The 12,045-nt window shown below is 39.3% G+C and overlaps 1 protein-coding gene across 1 annotated transcript; it reads right to left on the minus strand.

Annotated features, from left to right (window-relative positions):
- Positions 1–574: 574 nt before the first annotated feature.
- Positions 575–10,530, minus strand: LOC110862972 (SET domain-containing protein SmydA-8). Its single transcript, XM_022112177.2, has 7 exons — positions 9,533–10,530; positions 5,526–6,006; positions 3,945–4,442; positions 3,536–3,672; positions 2,504–3,023; positions 2,315–2,433; positions 575–1,360 (listed from the first exon to the last, which is right to left on the minus strand). The coding sequence occupies exons 2-7, from the start codon at positions 5,956–5,958 to the stop codon at positions 1,019–1,021; spliced, it is 2,049 nt and encodes a 682-aa protein (XP_021967869.2). The 5' UTR covers positions 5,959–6,006; positions 9,533–10,530; the 3' UTR covers positions 575–1,018.
- Between the last annotated feature and the right edge of the window lie 1,515 nt (positions 10,531–12,045).

Genomic DNA, 12,045 nt, shown 5'->3' on the forward strand with positions numbered 1-12,045 from the left:
ATGGGTCCATTTTTATGGCCATACTGCTGTGGTCCCCCATGTAACTGCAGTGGCCGCGGAAGCCGTGGGGACATGTGGGGACATTTTCATTTTCCCTGTGTCCCCACGCTTCCGCGGCCACTGTGTAACTGGTCTGGTCGGCATATGCATCTTCTTATTACACTTTTTGTGAAAATCCCCTCTCAACAAATTCCAGGGAGAGGGGAGTTGGTTCCCCATTTCATAATATAGGAGAGGAGGGGGATATAGTAAATTCTGTTAGTGGGCTCTGTCTCATTCTCAGTTTAATAACACGACGATGGTAAAGTAAAGCCAACCAACTTGTTTTTGCCTTTTTTTCGTTTGAAGGATGAGTAAAATGAGATAGACTGAACTGAACCCCCTCCGGACTTTGCACCATTATGGTTTTCCTCCTTCTCTCCTCTGCTTAAGCTGAATAATAAGGATTGACGCTTCTTCTTTTGAATACTTTTTTGTAGCTTTGTGGGTTAAAGAGTATAATAAAAAAGGAATAAGGAAATGTTTCTCGGGCATATGCATTGTTTGGTTGAGGAGAATAAAATATATGTACGTATTTGCATGGAACAGTTTCAGTATGTCTTTTTATTTTCATCTTTTGTATAATGCAGATTGTAGGTACGTATGTCTTTGAACTACATATATGCAGTGGCCGCGGAAGGGTGTGGGCAATGTCCCCACGGTTATTCGATGTCCGCATCATCTCCTCATCTTATATAAACCCGTCCCTCCCCCATATTACAAGGAAAATGTCCCCACACCTTCCGCGGCCACTGACCTGACTACATGTATGTACCATTGTTTATTACAGAATACACTGACAAAAGTATATTTAAGTAAATGTCCCCAGATGTCCCCACGGCTTCCGCGGCTACTGACTCTACATGTACCATTATTTATATATGTAATTTTCTGACAAAAGTTTACATTTAAGTAGTAACAAGTTGAAAATTTAATCATTATTCAAGTCGAATTATTAAGTAATTTTCTCCTCTCCCAATTAAAACACTTCTTCAATGAACGAATCATCATCCGCAGTGAGATGGGATCTTTCAATTTCGAGAATATCCTTCTCCAGATCCTTATCAAGTGATGATAACTCCTTTTCTCCTCCTTTCTTCGGGCTGGAAGGTGGTTTTGCATTTTCATTCCTGGATCCAGCAGCAGCTACCTTATCGACTGATAAGGTAGCCGTAGGTTCAGGCAAATTCTGCAGTGAAAGTACAGCCTTTCTCAAATTGTCCAAGTCTCTCTCGGCCCCAGCTGCCCTTTTTCGCTCGATCGAATGCTGGCTTTCCCATCCGAGCACTTTTATCACTTCAGTCATCCACTTACCGCATTGCTAAAAGAGAATGGAAACAAAAAAATGTGTAATAATCATTACCATCATTTCTGTAATTGGCTCGTAAAAATTCATAAATGTTCCTTCTCAATCTACCTCGAGGGTGAAGTGAATAAAGGGAAAATGGTGAAGTGAAAGTCGTCGTCGTCGGTAATTGACTTGTGAGCACTTTTACATACCTCCTTTTTTTGTCTTGATTGTATTTGTAGACTCGTTTGCTAAATTGGCACAGGGCACTTTCTTTCTATGCATTTGAAAGGTTGATCTCTCTACTTTCTCTCTGTTTCCACCTTTTTTTATTGGTGGGCAGAATTTGGTAGGATACGTATGTATTTAGAATGACTTTCATTCGTAATAATGCTAATGAGCATTTTTATTACGTAATATGTGTTATGTCATTCAGTGGCGGCGGAAGTTGGGGGGACATGTGGGGACATTAGCATTGTGGGATTATTGAGGAGAATGGGCTTATTAACATGGGAAAGAATGGCCAGATACAATTTTGCTGAATTTCTCGGGGGACAATGTCCCCTGTCCTCCCTCTGCTTCCGCCGCCACTGATGTAATGTGTAGGAAAGTTATTGATAGTAGGAGAATCTACCCATTTTCTATAAAGAACTGGAGGAATAATATTCTACATGGTGATCCTTGGCTGAAGTTTTTACTAAAGTCGAAAAATTTTACACTTTCCAAATTTACTGTGGTCGCTTTCTCCTCTTCGGATGCAAATATCTCTGCGAAACGTGCCCATTGGGAGATCGTGTCTTTTCCAAATTTCATACTAATTACATTGATGATCGATTGACACTATAGTTTGGTCAAAATCGGAGAGCATCCGCTGGGAGACCTCCATTGTTGTAAGTGAAAGTCGTTTATTCGAGTATACATGAGATAGATTGTCTTTCCGAAAATGAGGTCCCAAACAAAAATTTACCCAAATTTTAAAAATCTTACCATCAACTCTTCCAAATGCGTTTCCAATGAAATATCTCCACAACTGCGGCGAAGTTGTGAAAGCATGAAGACTGCGGCTTGGAGTTCATAAATGATCAAAGCTCTCAACCTATTGTAGCCTGCAGGCGGATAAATAGATAATCAGTAAATATATAAATTTCCAATTTTTAAAATAAGATTCCTGGAAACCTGGATAAATTATGTTGAGCGTGACCAAAAGTTCTTCACAGAGGTTAATCTTCCTCACGAGATTTTTCGGACTCATCATATGCAACGGCTCCTCACTCGTCCGTCCGTAAAGCTGGGCCAGCTCTACTTTCACCTCCAACAAGTAAAAGTGATTGGGCGACAAGGTTTTCGAAAATTGTTTCACAAAGTCTTCCTTGGCCGCGATGTCGCCGATTTTGTCGTGAAGTTGGTCCATCTCTTGACCAGCTTTCTGGATCAGAGAGTTGACATAGGCGACGTTGTAGTCTTCCTTGCACGTCAAACATTTCCAATCTCCGTCCGGTTTGAAGGGATCGAGTGGAGCGACCAGGCCACGTTTTTCGGAGGTCGGGATATTCATACATTTCAAGTGTTGACACCGGAGCGAGCTGACGTGACATCCGAGCTCGGTCGGATCCTTGCACCGGTCACAGTGGCACGTGAAGAATTTCGTCATTCGGAGGAGAGATAGTCGATCGGCGGTGCCCCATAAAGGGTCCACCTGGATAATTTGTAAAATATTTAAGGGACCGGTCATGAATTATGTCACGTGAGAGGAGGGTTCAAGGATATTGTGCCTATATGACGCATGTTAATGGGGGGAGGGTCTAGAAATTCGTGAGTTTTTGCGTGACATAATTTATGGACTTCCCCTTAATTAAAAAACGCTTAATTTAGGATATTCGATGACTTATTGCCAAAATTATCAAAATCAGCGCATTTTTAATCATTTCTTCGCTCTGGGAATTTATATTAAAATTCGTAAAGCAGGGAGTTGCCAGTTTTTAACCAGCTTTGATGAATTCCAGTTTTTCTTAAGGCGGCTTCTTAAACTTGAGATCTCCTCCTTCAAAAATGGTCAAAATCTGGAGTGCAAATTTTTAATAGATTGACAACGACCTGTCCTACAAATTTGTCGTTCAGAATTTTAAAATAAATTCTCAGAGTCTAGAAACGATTAAAAATATGCTGATTTTCACGATTTTGGTGATGAATCCCACGTGAGTTTATTACATAGCTGATTGAAAGATGATCTCCCTTCTTGATGGGTGTACTGGCTCGAATCACAATTTCTTTAGTGCTCAAATCCCACGTTTTGACACAGTTTGGACGACAATTATGCTCCAGATAGGAAGAGTTATGGTACACACCTACATATGCAAATCCATAATTTTACGTAAACTGCTTTTATGGGGCAACTTTCCCTTTGTCATGAGTGAAAGCAGTGGCCGCGGAAGCAGAGGGTCAATATTCCCACGGTTCTTTGATGTCCCCATCATCTCCCCATCTTATACAAACCCCTCCCTCCCCCTCCCCTATCCTAAATACATACAATATTAATGTCCCCACATGTCCCCACAGCTTCCGCGGCCACTGGTCACAAGTGAAAGTAGTAAACTTAATTTTGTCTCTCGTTTCATACCAATAACTCGCCTGTTGATATGCCCATCGAGATCCGGGATGGGAATTTCGTGCCCGTTCGTCTCAATTATTCCGATAAGTTTGACAATCCATTCCTCCGTTACGTCCGTTCTTTGGAAGAAATCATGAATTAGCTTCACACCTGCTGCCGGCTTGAGTTCGGTGCTGTTACTCGTGGAACTGCCACCAGGTCCCCCGCCACCACCTTCCTCGGCCTCCATGGCTTTAACGAATTCCTCCCGTTTTTCCACATTTGCTTCGAGATTCACCAGTTTCTCGAAGACGTCAGGATTCTTATCTTTGAGTCCGAGCGCTCGCAAGATTCCGATCAGTTGATAGAGCGGATGTTCACCGTCGGCATATTTAATCGTAACCTTTCCCCTCGATTTGGCCAAGGCGCACTCGGCCTTATGATCCTGGGAGTTGCAACAAAGTGGAGATTTGCACATGGGAAAGCCGCATCCATTCTGGCAAGCGTGCGGTTTGACGCCTTTACCGTCTGAAATTGAGAGATGAACAGAGGGCGGATATGTATTTAAGCATTTTTTCCCCTAAACTATCCAAAAAACTTCAAAATATTTTTTTTACATATTGTCACACATTTCTAGGTTTGCATATATACATATAAATATTTATAACTATGCTTTGAAAAATGCGTAGATCATTTAAATATTAAAAAACCTACTCCAAGCAACTTTGCGGGGCCTTTTAAGATGGCATTGATAACTGAAAGTCGAACTCCTAATATCAAATATGTGATATATTATTAACTTCGTGCTAAATTTCAGCCTCCCACGACAAATTTGAAACGTTTCTATGGCATTTAAATTTTGTTACGGTCCACCCGATCCACCTAAACGACCCCCACCGACCAACCACTTGACCGATCATGCCCATCTCCGAACTCAACCTTACAATTTGCCCAAAGATGAAGTATGCAAAATTTCAGGTCAATAGCTTTTGTTTAAAGAGAGTTATCGTGCCTACAGACGGATAGACGGACGGACAGACAGACATCTTGACAAATCTATAAGGCCATCTTAAAAGGCCTAAAAATACATATACACATTTTTCAAATTTTTCTAGGGTGTGAGACGAAATTTTTCTGTTAAAAAAAATTGTACCACAAAAAATCCACTTCAAAATTACAAGTTTTGAGAAAATTCTTATTTTTTGGTACAAACATATTTCGTAAATATTTTGGAATTTTTTCGTAAATATTAAATCCATATTTCATCTTTTTTTCCTAAATACATATCAGCTCTCTGGACCTTACATACATACTTGTGCGATCGTGAGATTAAGCAAATTGGGCAATTCTTCATGCTTCACATAGTGTTGCATTTTGTATGTAACAGATGCACATGCAATATCCAACAATACAGTGGCCGCGGAAGCGTGAGGGGAAGAGGGACAATGTTCTTCCCGGGTATTTAATGTCCGCATCATCTGCCTATCTTATATAAACCCCGCCCTGCCCCACCCCACAATTTTACCGTCCCCATATGTCCCCACAGCTTCTGCGGCCACTGCCAACGAATACATATTTTCTAATATATTTACTCTTCCTAAAATTGCATACCATCCGTCACCACTCCATCCGGCTTGAATTCACTGTAACAACCGAGACAGACCGGAAGGGTGATTTTCGGAGGGGTGATAATCAGAGGTTTTTCTTGCATAATAATTTCTCCCGGCTTGACATCCCTCACGGCGATGAGGAATCGACCCAGCCGCTTATTTTCCGACACCTTCCACCCACAACAGTCCCCCTTGTGATCCTTCCAGTGCAACTTTTGATGCTCTTTCGAACAATAGCCGACTTTCTGGCAGCCGCCGCATCTCGACACGGCGGGGACGGGACAATCGTGAACACCACATTTGAAGTTGTTCTTGTTCGAGTCGTCCTTTGAAATTGAAATGGAATCACTTTCTGGATTCTCTTTCTTTTCAGAAGCCGGCTTTGTCACGTTCTTCGCTGCTGCTGCGGTTTTTGCCTTGGATGCTTTCCCCATTATTATTTGCTGCTGCTTTCTTCGTTCGCGTGTACAGCAGGGTTTCTCCTTGTAAAAAAACGCATGCATGAAATTATTGAACAGAAAATGTTTTTACAAGTTTAATAACGCACACCAAAAATTGGGAAAATGCATAACAAACATTTAAGTGTAAATAATATTGTAATTTTTCTAAATATTTGATCATGAAAATTTGATTAAGAAATCATGGGGCCATTTTATGGTACGTTTAATAAAACCAACCAAAAATCTGGAAAAGTACATGAAAATGCACGAGAATGCATAAAAATTATTCATATAAGAGTAAATAATATTGTAATATTGTAATTTTTCTAAATATTTGATTAACTATAGTAAGAAATCGTTGTTGTGCTATTTTATGGTATTTTCCTCATCATTTTAGTATTTTAGTGTCAAACAGTTTTTTTTCAGTTTTAGGCCTTTTAAGATGGCCTTATAGATTTGTCAGGATGTCTGTCTGTCCGTCCGTCTGTCTGTACGCATGATAACTCTCTTTAAACACATTTTATCGACTTGAAATTTTGTACACTTGATCTTCGGATCAAAGGCAAGGATGAGTTCGAAGATGGGCATGATCGGCAAAGTGGTTGGCCGGTGGGGGTCTTTTCCACCCAAATGTGTTGTCATTAACCACCAAGATGGTATTAATGCCATCTTAAAAGGCCCCGCAAAGTTGCTTGGAGTAGGTTTTTAATATGAAAAATTAATGAAAGTGACCCTGGTGGAATTATAACTAGAAATTGAGATAATCTTGTCCCAATTTGACAGGGTAGGAAAATATAAAATTTCTTCAAAATATGAAATTTCATACATGAATTGCATGATTTGCGTTTTTATAGATTTTTGTGCATTTTACGCGTTTTTATGCTTTATGCACGATAAACGCATAAGGGGGCGTCCATAAATCACGTGATCGATTTTTGGACAATTTTGACCCCCTCCCCCCCCCTAGTGACATTTGGTGATAATTTCGCTACCCCGCCCCCCCACCGGTCACGTGACAGGAGATGATGACTCAAATTAAATCATGTCCGGAATATATTCCGGACAACATGATTTAATTTTGGGCATTCCCTAGCAGGGGAATGTACTCGAAAAAAAGTAAAACTGGTTACCCTCCTCCAAAATTGTCTATGCAACTTTATACAGTATGGATGCTTGATTTTTACCCCGAATAAAGGTGTTTTTTTACACGGAATCAAGTACAGATTGCTAAGAGTGTAGCAATATTAGTCCAGTGTTTTTTAAATCATCAATCAAATTAAAGCTACACACATGTGTAAATAACTCCATCTTTAAAACGCCAGTCAGACAAGAATTTTAAGTCGAAGCAAGTTTCTAAATGTGCAAAATGAAAATCAAATCTATATAACGTGCGTGTGGTATGCCAAGAGAGTTTATATATAACTCTGATGACATTTATTGGCATATACAAAAGTTAAACAAAACTTTACTCATGTCACGTGACATCTGACCATCTACCCCCCCCCTGTGATAATTGGTGATAAATTTCAGACCCCTCCCCCCCCTCTAATCGATCACGTGATTTATGGACGCTCCCTAAAAGAACTACAAATTTAGAGAATTGAATCTTGCCCCCATGAAAATATGAAGTTTCTTCAAAATATGAAATGATTTCCCTACATGTTCTACAATTTTATGGATCTTTATGGATTTTTATGCACCATGCAAGCATAAAAATAATATTGTAACAGAAACCCTGGTGTAGAGCAATAGTCAGTCACACGCTCTTCACTTTTGTCCCCAAATTCTTCTCTGTATGGGGGACAGAGGAGAGATAAGAAATTGAGTGAAGCCTTGTATGAAGAGAGAAAGAAATTTAAAGAAAATGCGGATGCAGTCAACAGTTGCCACTTGAAAATGAAATAAACTCGTGCAATAAATCTTGAATGGAGGGATGGATGGATATGTGTGATCGTGTCCTCGGCTAATATTTCTTCCTTCACAATAACCCAATTCATGAGATTATTTTGTTGGGAAGGGTAGTTTCCTACGTACAAGGGAGGTCTCCCAGCGTATGCTCGCCGATTTTGAGCAAACCAGTGGGAATCGATCACAAATTTAATTAGCATGGAATTTGCGAAAGGCACAACCTCCAAATGAGCATATTTAGCAGAGATATTTGCATCCGATGAGGAGAAAGCGCGCTTTAAAGTTGACAAATTTTACACTAATTTACTGCGCATTTTCTCCTCTTCGGATGAAAATATCTCTGTTAAACTTGAACAAACTAGTGTCAGACGATCGCAAATTTGATTAGTATGAAATTTGAAAAAGGCATGATCTCCCAATGGGCACTCCGGAGCAATTTGCATCCGGAGAGGAGAAAGCACGCAGCAAATTTGGAAAGTGTAAAATTTGTCAACTTGAAGTCGCGCTTTCTCCTCTTTTGATGCAAACATCTGTGCCAAACGTGCCCATTGGGAGATCGCGTCTTTCGCAAATTTCATCCTAATTAAATTTGTCATCGATTGATATTATTTTGCTCAAAATAGGAAAGCATATGCTGAGAGTCCTCCCTTGTTAGTTTAAGAGGGTTGATACCAGCAAATTGTATTACTTTGTGTAGGAAAAAGATTGGAAAAAAAAATCTGCTCCAAATAAATATCACTCTGTAAGGTTTTGACAAATATCAATTGATCGTGGTGAAAGTGAAAAAGTAAGAAAAGCGGTTATACCACCAAAACCAACACTTACATATTTTGAAGAAGGTCAACAAAATTTTGAAAATTCAACAAACTTTTGAGACTTTAAAGTAGAAACCTACCAGTAAACCACCGCATTTAGAATCACGAAAGTTCACTTAAACAAATGTTTACTCATGTTATTGGATGGCACACGCGTGGGTCATATTCATCATATGAATTTATTTTGAACGTATACTATATCTTGGCATATTTGCATATTTACATACACCAGGCTGTTCGTGGAATTTAAAAAATTCAATTTGTGATCCAAAACGATGTCAAGTTTGCCACTTTCATTGCGTGGGGTACATATCATTTGAATAGTAAATTGTACACTTTGCATAAGTAGACGGGAGAAAATCACTCACAAGTCGGCAGAAGAACTTGAAGGGAAAGTGAGTAAAGTGAAAGTGTCATCGTTCGTCCCCCTCTTCTGGTCGTGTGTGTGTGTACATATGCACAATAAAATTAAATGTTAAAGGTTTCTGCTGCTACAGAAAAAACATATTTCGACGAGGTGTCGTCCTTTTATCTGACTAACGGTCATGATGACATCACACGCGATACCAAAATTTCGAAATGGTCTGCTCCGTCCAAATACAAGATCTTCACAAGCAGGCCGAACAACATGATCCACTACTAACACACTCCGCGGAAGCCGTGGGGACATTAACATTGTAGGATATGAGAGAGATAACTATAAGAGAGAGAGAGAGAGAGATGAGCAGATAATGTGGACATCGAATAACCGTGGGGACATTGTCCCTCTGTCCACACCCTTCCGCGGCCACTGTATTTATCTACAATGTGTGTGTGTGATACTGGGATTTCAGATTTGTACTTACCGACTTGTTGCCAGCAATATTGTCCACGTCCAGACTCGAGGGATGGCTGCAAGTAGTTGTTGACTTTCTCAAGTCCGAGTAGTGGTCACTTTCCGGGCGCTGTGGGCACTTCCTCCCTGTCACCAACTTCTTATTATCTTTTATTTGCTACGATTCGACTATTTATTGACAAGATTCGATTATGATGAGGAAATTAGATTTCCTATTTGATCCTCTCCTTTTAGTCAACAGCCTTGAGGAGGCTGTAACCGTAACGAAAAACTGAGATGATCAAAATAAATATGTGTTTTTGAACATGCTCTCATTCCTAATTCAAAACTAGCCGGTTTTCCGAACGGGAAAATGCTCGAAAGTTTTTTTACGCACACGACGAATAAGTGCAACGCTCTCTTTAATGTTATAGTTTTGGTTGTATGCAAAGCATGGTTTTCTATTTTTAGAGTTGTCTACCAACAACCCGGATTTTAAGCAGAGAAGAGTCTGGATCATAATATTGACAAGAAATCTTATAACAACTTTTATTATTTTTATTATTCCAATAATTACTGCATAACATGTAAAATTTGCTTGCTTTTTATGAAGTACAGAATACTACACGTCCTAAATATGTTCTTATAATTGTTAAAGTTAACAAACTTTATGAATTTGTATACAAAAGCTCAGGTTTTTTTCTAATTAGTCGATTCGATCACATCCCAAAAAACTTTTACAATTAGTCTAATACAAATTATTCTAATCATTATTATTCAAAAATTAAGATATTAAATACTATTTGTTTGTGTGCAAAGTATTAACAAATTTTGGTATAAAACTGATACTTTAGATTAGAAGGCAGTGTCCACTACATGATTTGCAATTACATTTTTTATACATGGTAAAATACATGCGTAGTCAAATTAGTGCTTTATTTATTCTAATATCTATAAATAGTTCGGGACTCATAATAAATGTATACATAAATAAAGTAGAAAAACTTTCTACTACCTATTTTGAATAAATAAAAATTGTAAATCTTTTCTTAAGCTCACTCAACTATGGGTATTATGCTAATAAATACTTACATATTTCGTGCTTTTAAGCCTAGTACTTCGGACAGATTTTTCACGCGAAACGACAAGTTCTTACTCCTTCGCTGAAATTACTTGAATTTCCTACAACGTGTATCAAATCGAAGTGTTTCTTTAATCAATGTAAAATGAACTTAATGTGGCGTTTATGCTTCACGTATCGTCACGTCTCCTCTGTTGGCTGAGCGAAATTATCACTACGCCACTTAAAAATTTCGACCCATCAAAAAATCGGATTTAGAGGAGAACATGCGAAGACGTAAGCATAAACGCCACTTAGTCTATTTTTTCCGTTTTGTTACACTTTTTGACGTGAAAATCTTCCTGGTACTGCGCTTATAATGCAATATTTACTTTCAAAACCGTTCGTTGCTACAAATATGCGAGTTTTTTGTGGCGTCTAAAAAAAAAGCGTGCTCATGACATGAAGAACGAACATATTTAAAGAAGACGACGAGAGACGAGAGAGAAAGAAATTAGTGTTGTTTGTTCGTAATAATAATATAATAGCGGTTGAATGATAATACGTACGAATTTCCCAAGCGGTTAGATTTCGGTTGCTTGCAGAGTTCTCTTAATTAAAACGGGGATTTATGATCGTCTCCTCTAATGAGTGAAGTGAAGGAAGTGAAAGTAGAGGTTTTTTCAGACCTCGTTTACTACTTAAACTACAACATTCGCTTACACAGCAGCGCTCAACATCACAGACAGAATACCACGCCACACAAGTCGTTCGTATGTACTTAAGCATACAAGTTGATTGGAGAAGAAGTAACTGGTAAGTTACAAGGAGGAGAAAGTTGACTGGACGTTACGAAGAATAAAACTTGGCGAATTAAAAGTTACGGAGGAACATTATTATGAGAGAGGAGTTGATGATGCTGGAACAGCAGCAGTGGTACATAGATTACTACGAGCTAGCATGGCGCGGAAGTGGGGGAAGAGGGACAATGTCCCACGTTATTATTCGATATCCCACTAGTATAAACCTTCCTCCATATCCACAATGACATTCCCCACGGCATCCGCGGCCACTGGGATATTACATAGGCAAGTGTATGTATGCATTTGGTTGTACACAAATGTGAATTAAAGTGAGGTTTTCCGGGTGTGGGTGTAGAGGTAATAATTGAAGTGAAGCATGATTACAGAGAGCGGTATGTAGTCAGTCATAGTCTAATCAGTGCCGCGGAAATGTGGGGACATCTGAGAAATTAACTTGTAGGATAGGGGAGTCAGGATTTATGCAAATGATGGGAATCGAATAAACCGTGGGGACAGGTCCCCTTGTCGCTGTGGGGATATCTGGGGCATTAACATTGTAGGATAGAGGACATGATGGGACATAAATAACTCGGACATTTTCCCCTGTCTCCACCTTCGCGGCCCCTACTCTAATAACAATTAAGCACAGTGTATACTATTTAGTGCAGCATGGTTGAAGGT

This window comes from Folsomia candida, unplaced genomic scaffold, assembly GCF_002217175.1.
Source record: "Folsomia candida strain VU population unplaced genomic scaffold, ASM221717v1 Fcan01_Sc129, whole genome shotgun sequence".
NCBI classification, from domain to species: Eukaryota; Metazoa; Arthropoda; class Collembola; order Entomobryomorpha; family Isotomidae; genus Folsomia; species Folsomia candida.

Excerpts from the sequence above, each read along its gene's own strand:
- LOC110862972 (XM_022112177.2), bottom strand. The coding sequence starts at position 5,958 with ATGGGGAAAGCATCCAAGGCAAAAACCGCAGCAGCAGCGAAGAACGTG. Across the intron at positions 2,434-2,503 it reads GCTCAACATAATTTATCCAG|GCTACAATAGGTTGAGAGCT; the intron begins GTTTCCAGGAAT and ends ATCCGCCTGCAG. Across the intron at positions 1,361-2,314 it reads CGCATTTGGAAGAGTTGATG|CAATGCGGTAAGTGGATGAC; the intron begins GTAAGATTTTTA and ends ATTCTCTTTTAG.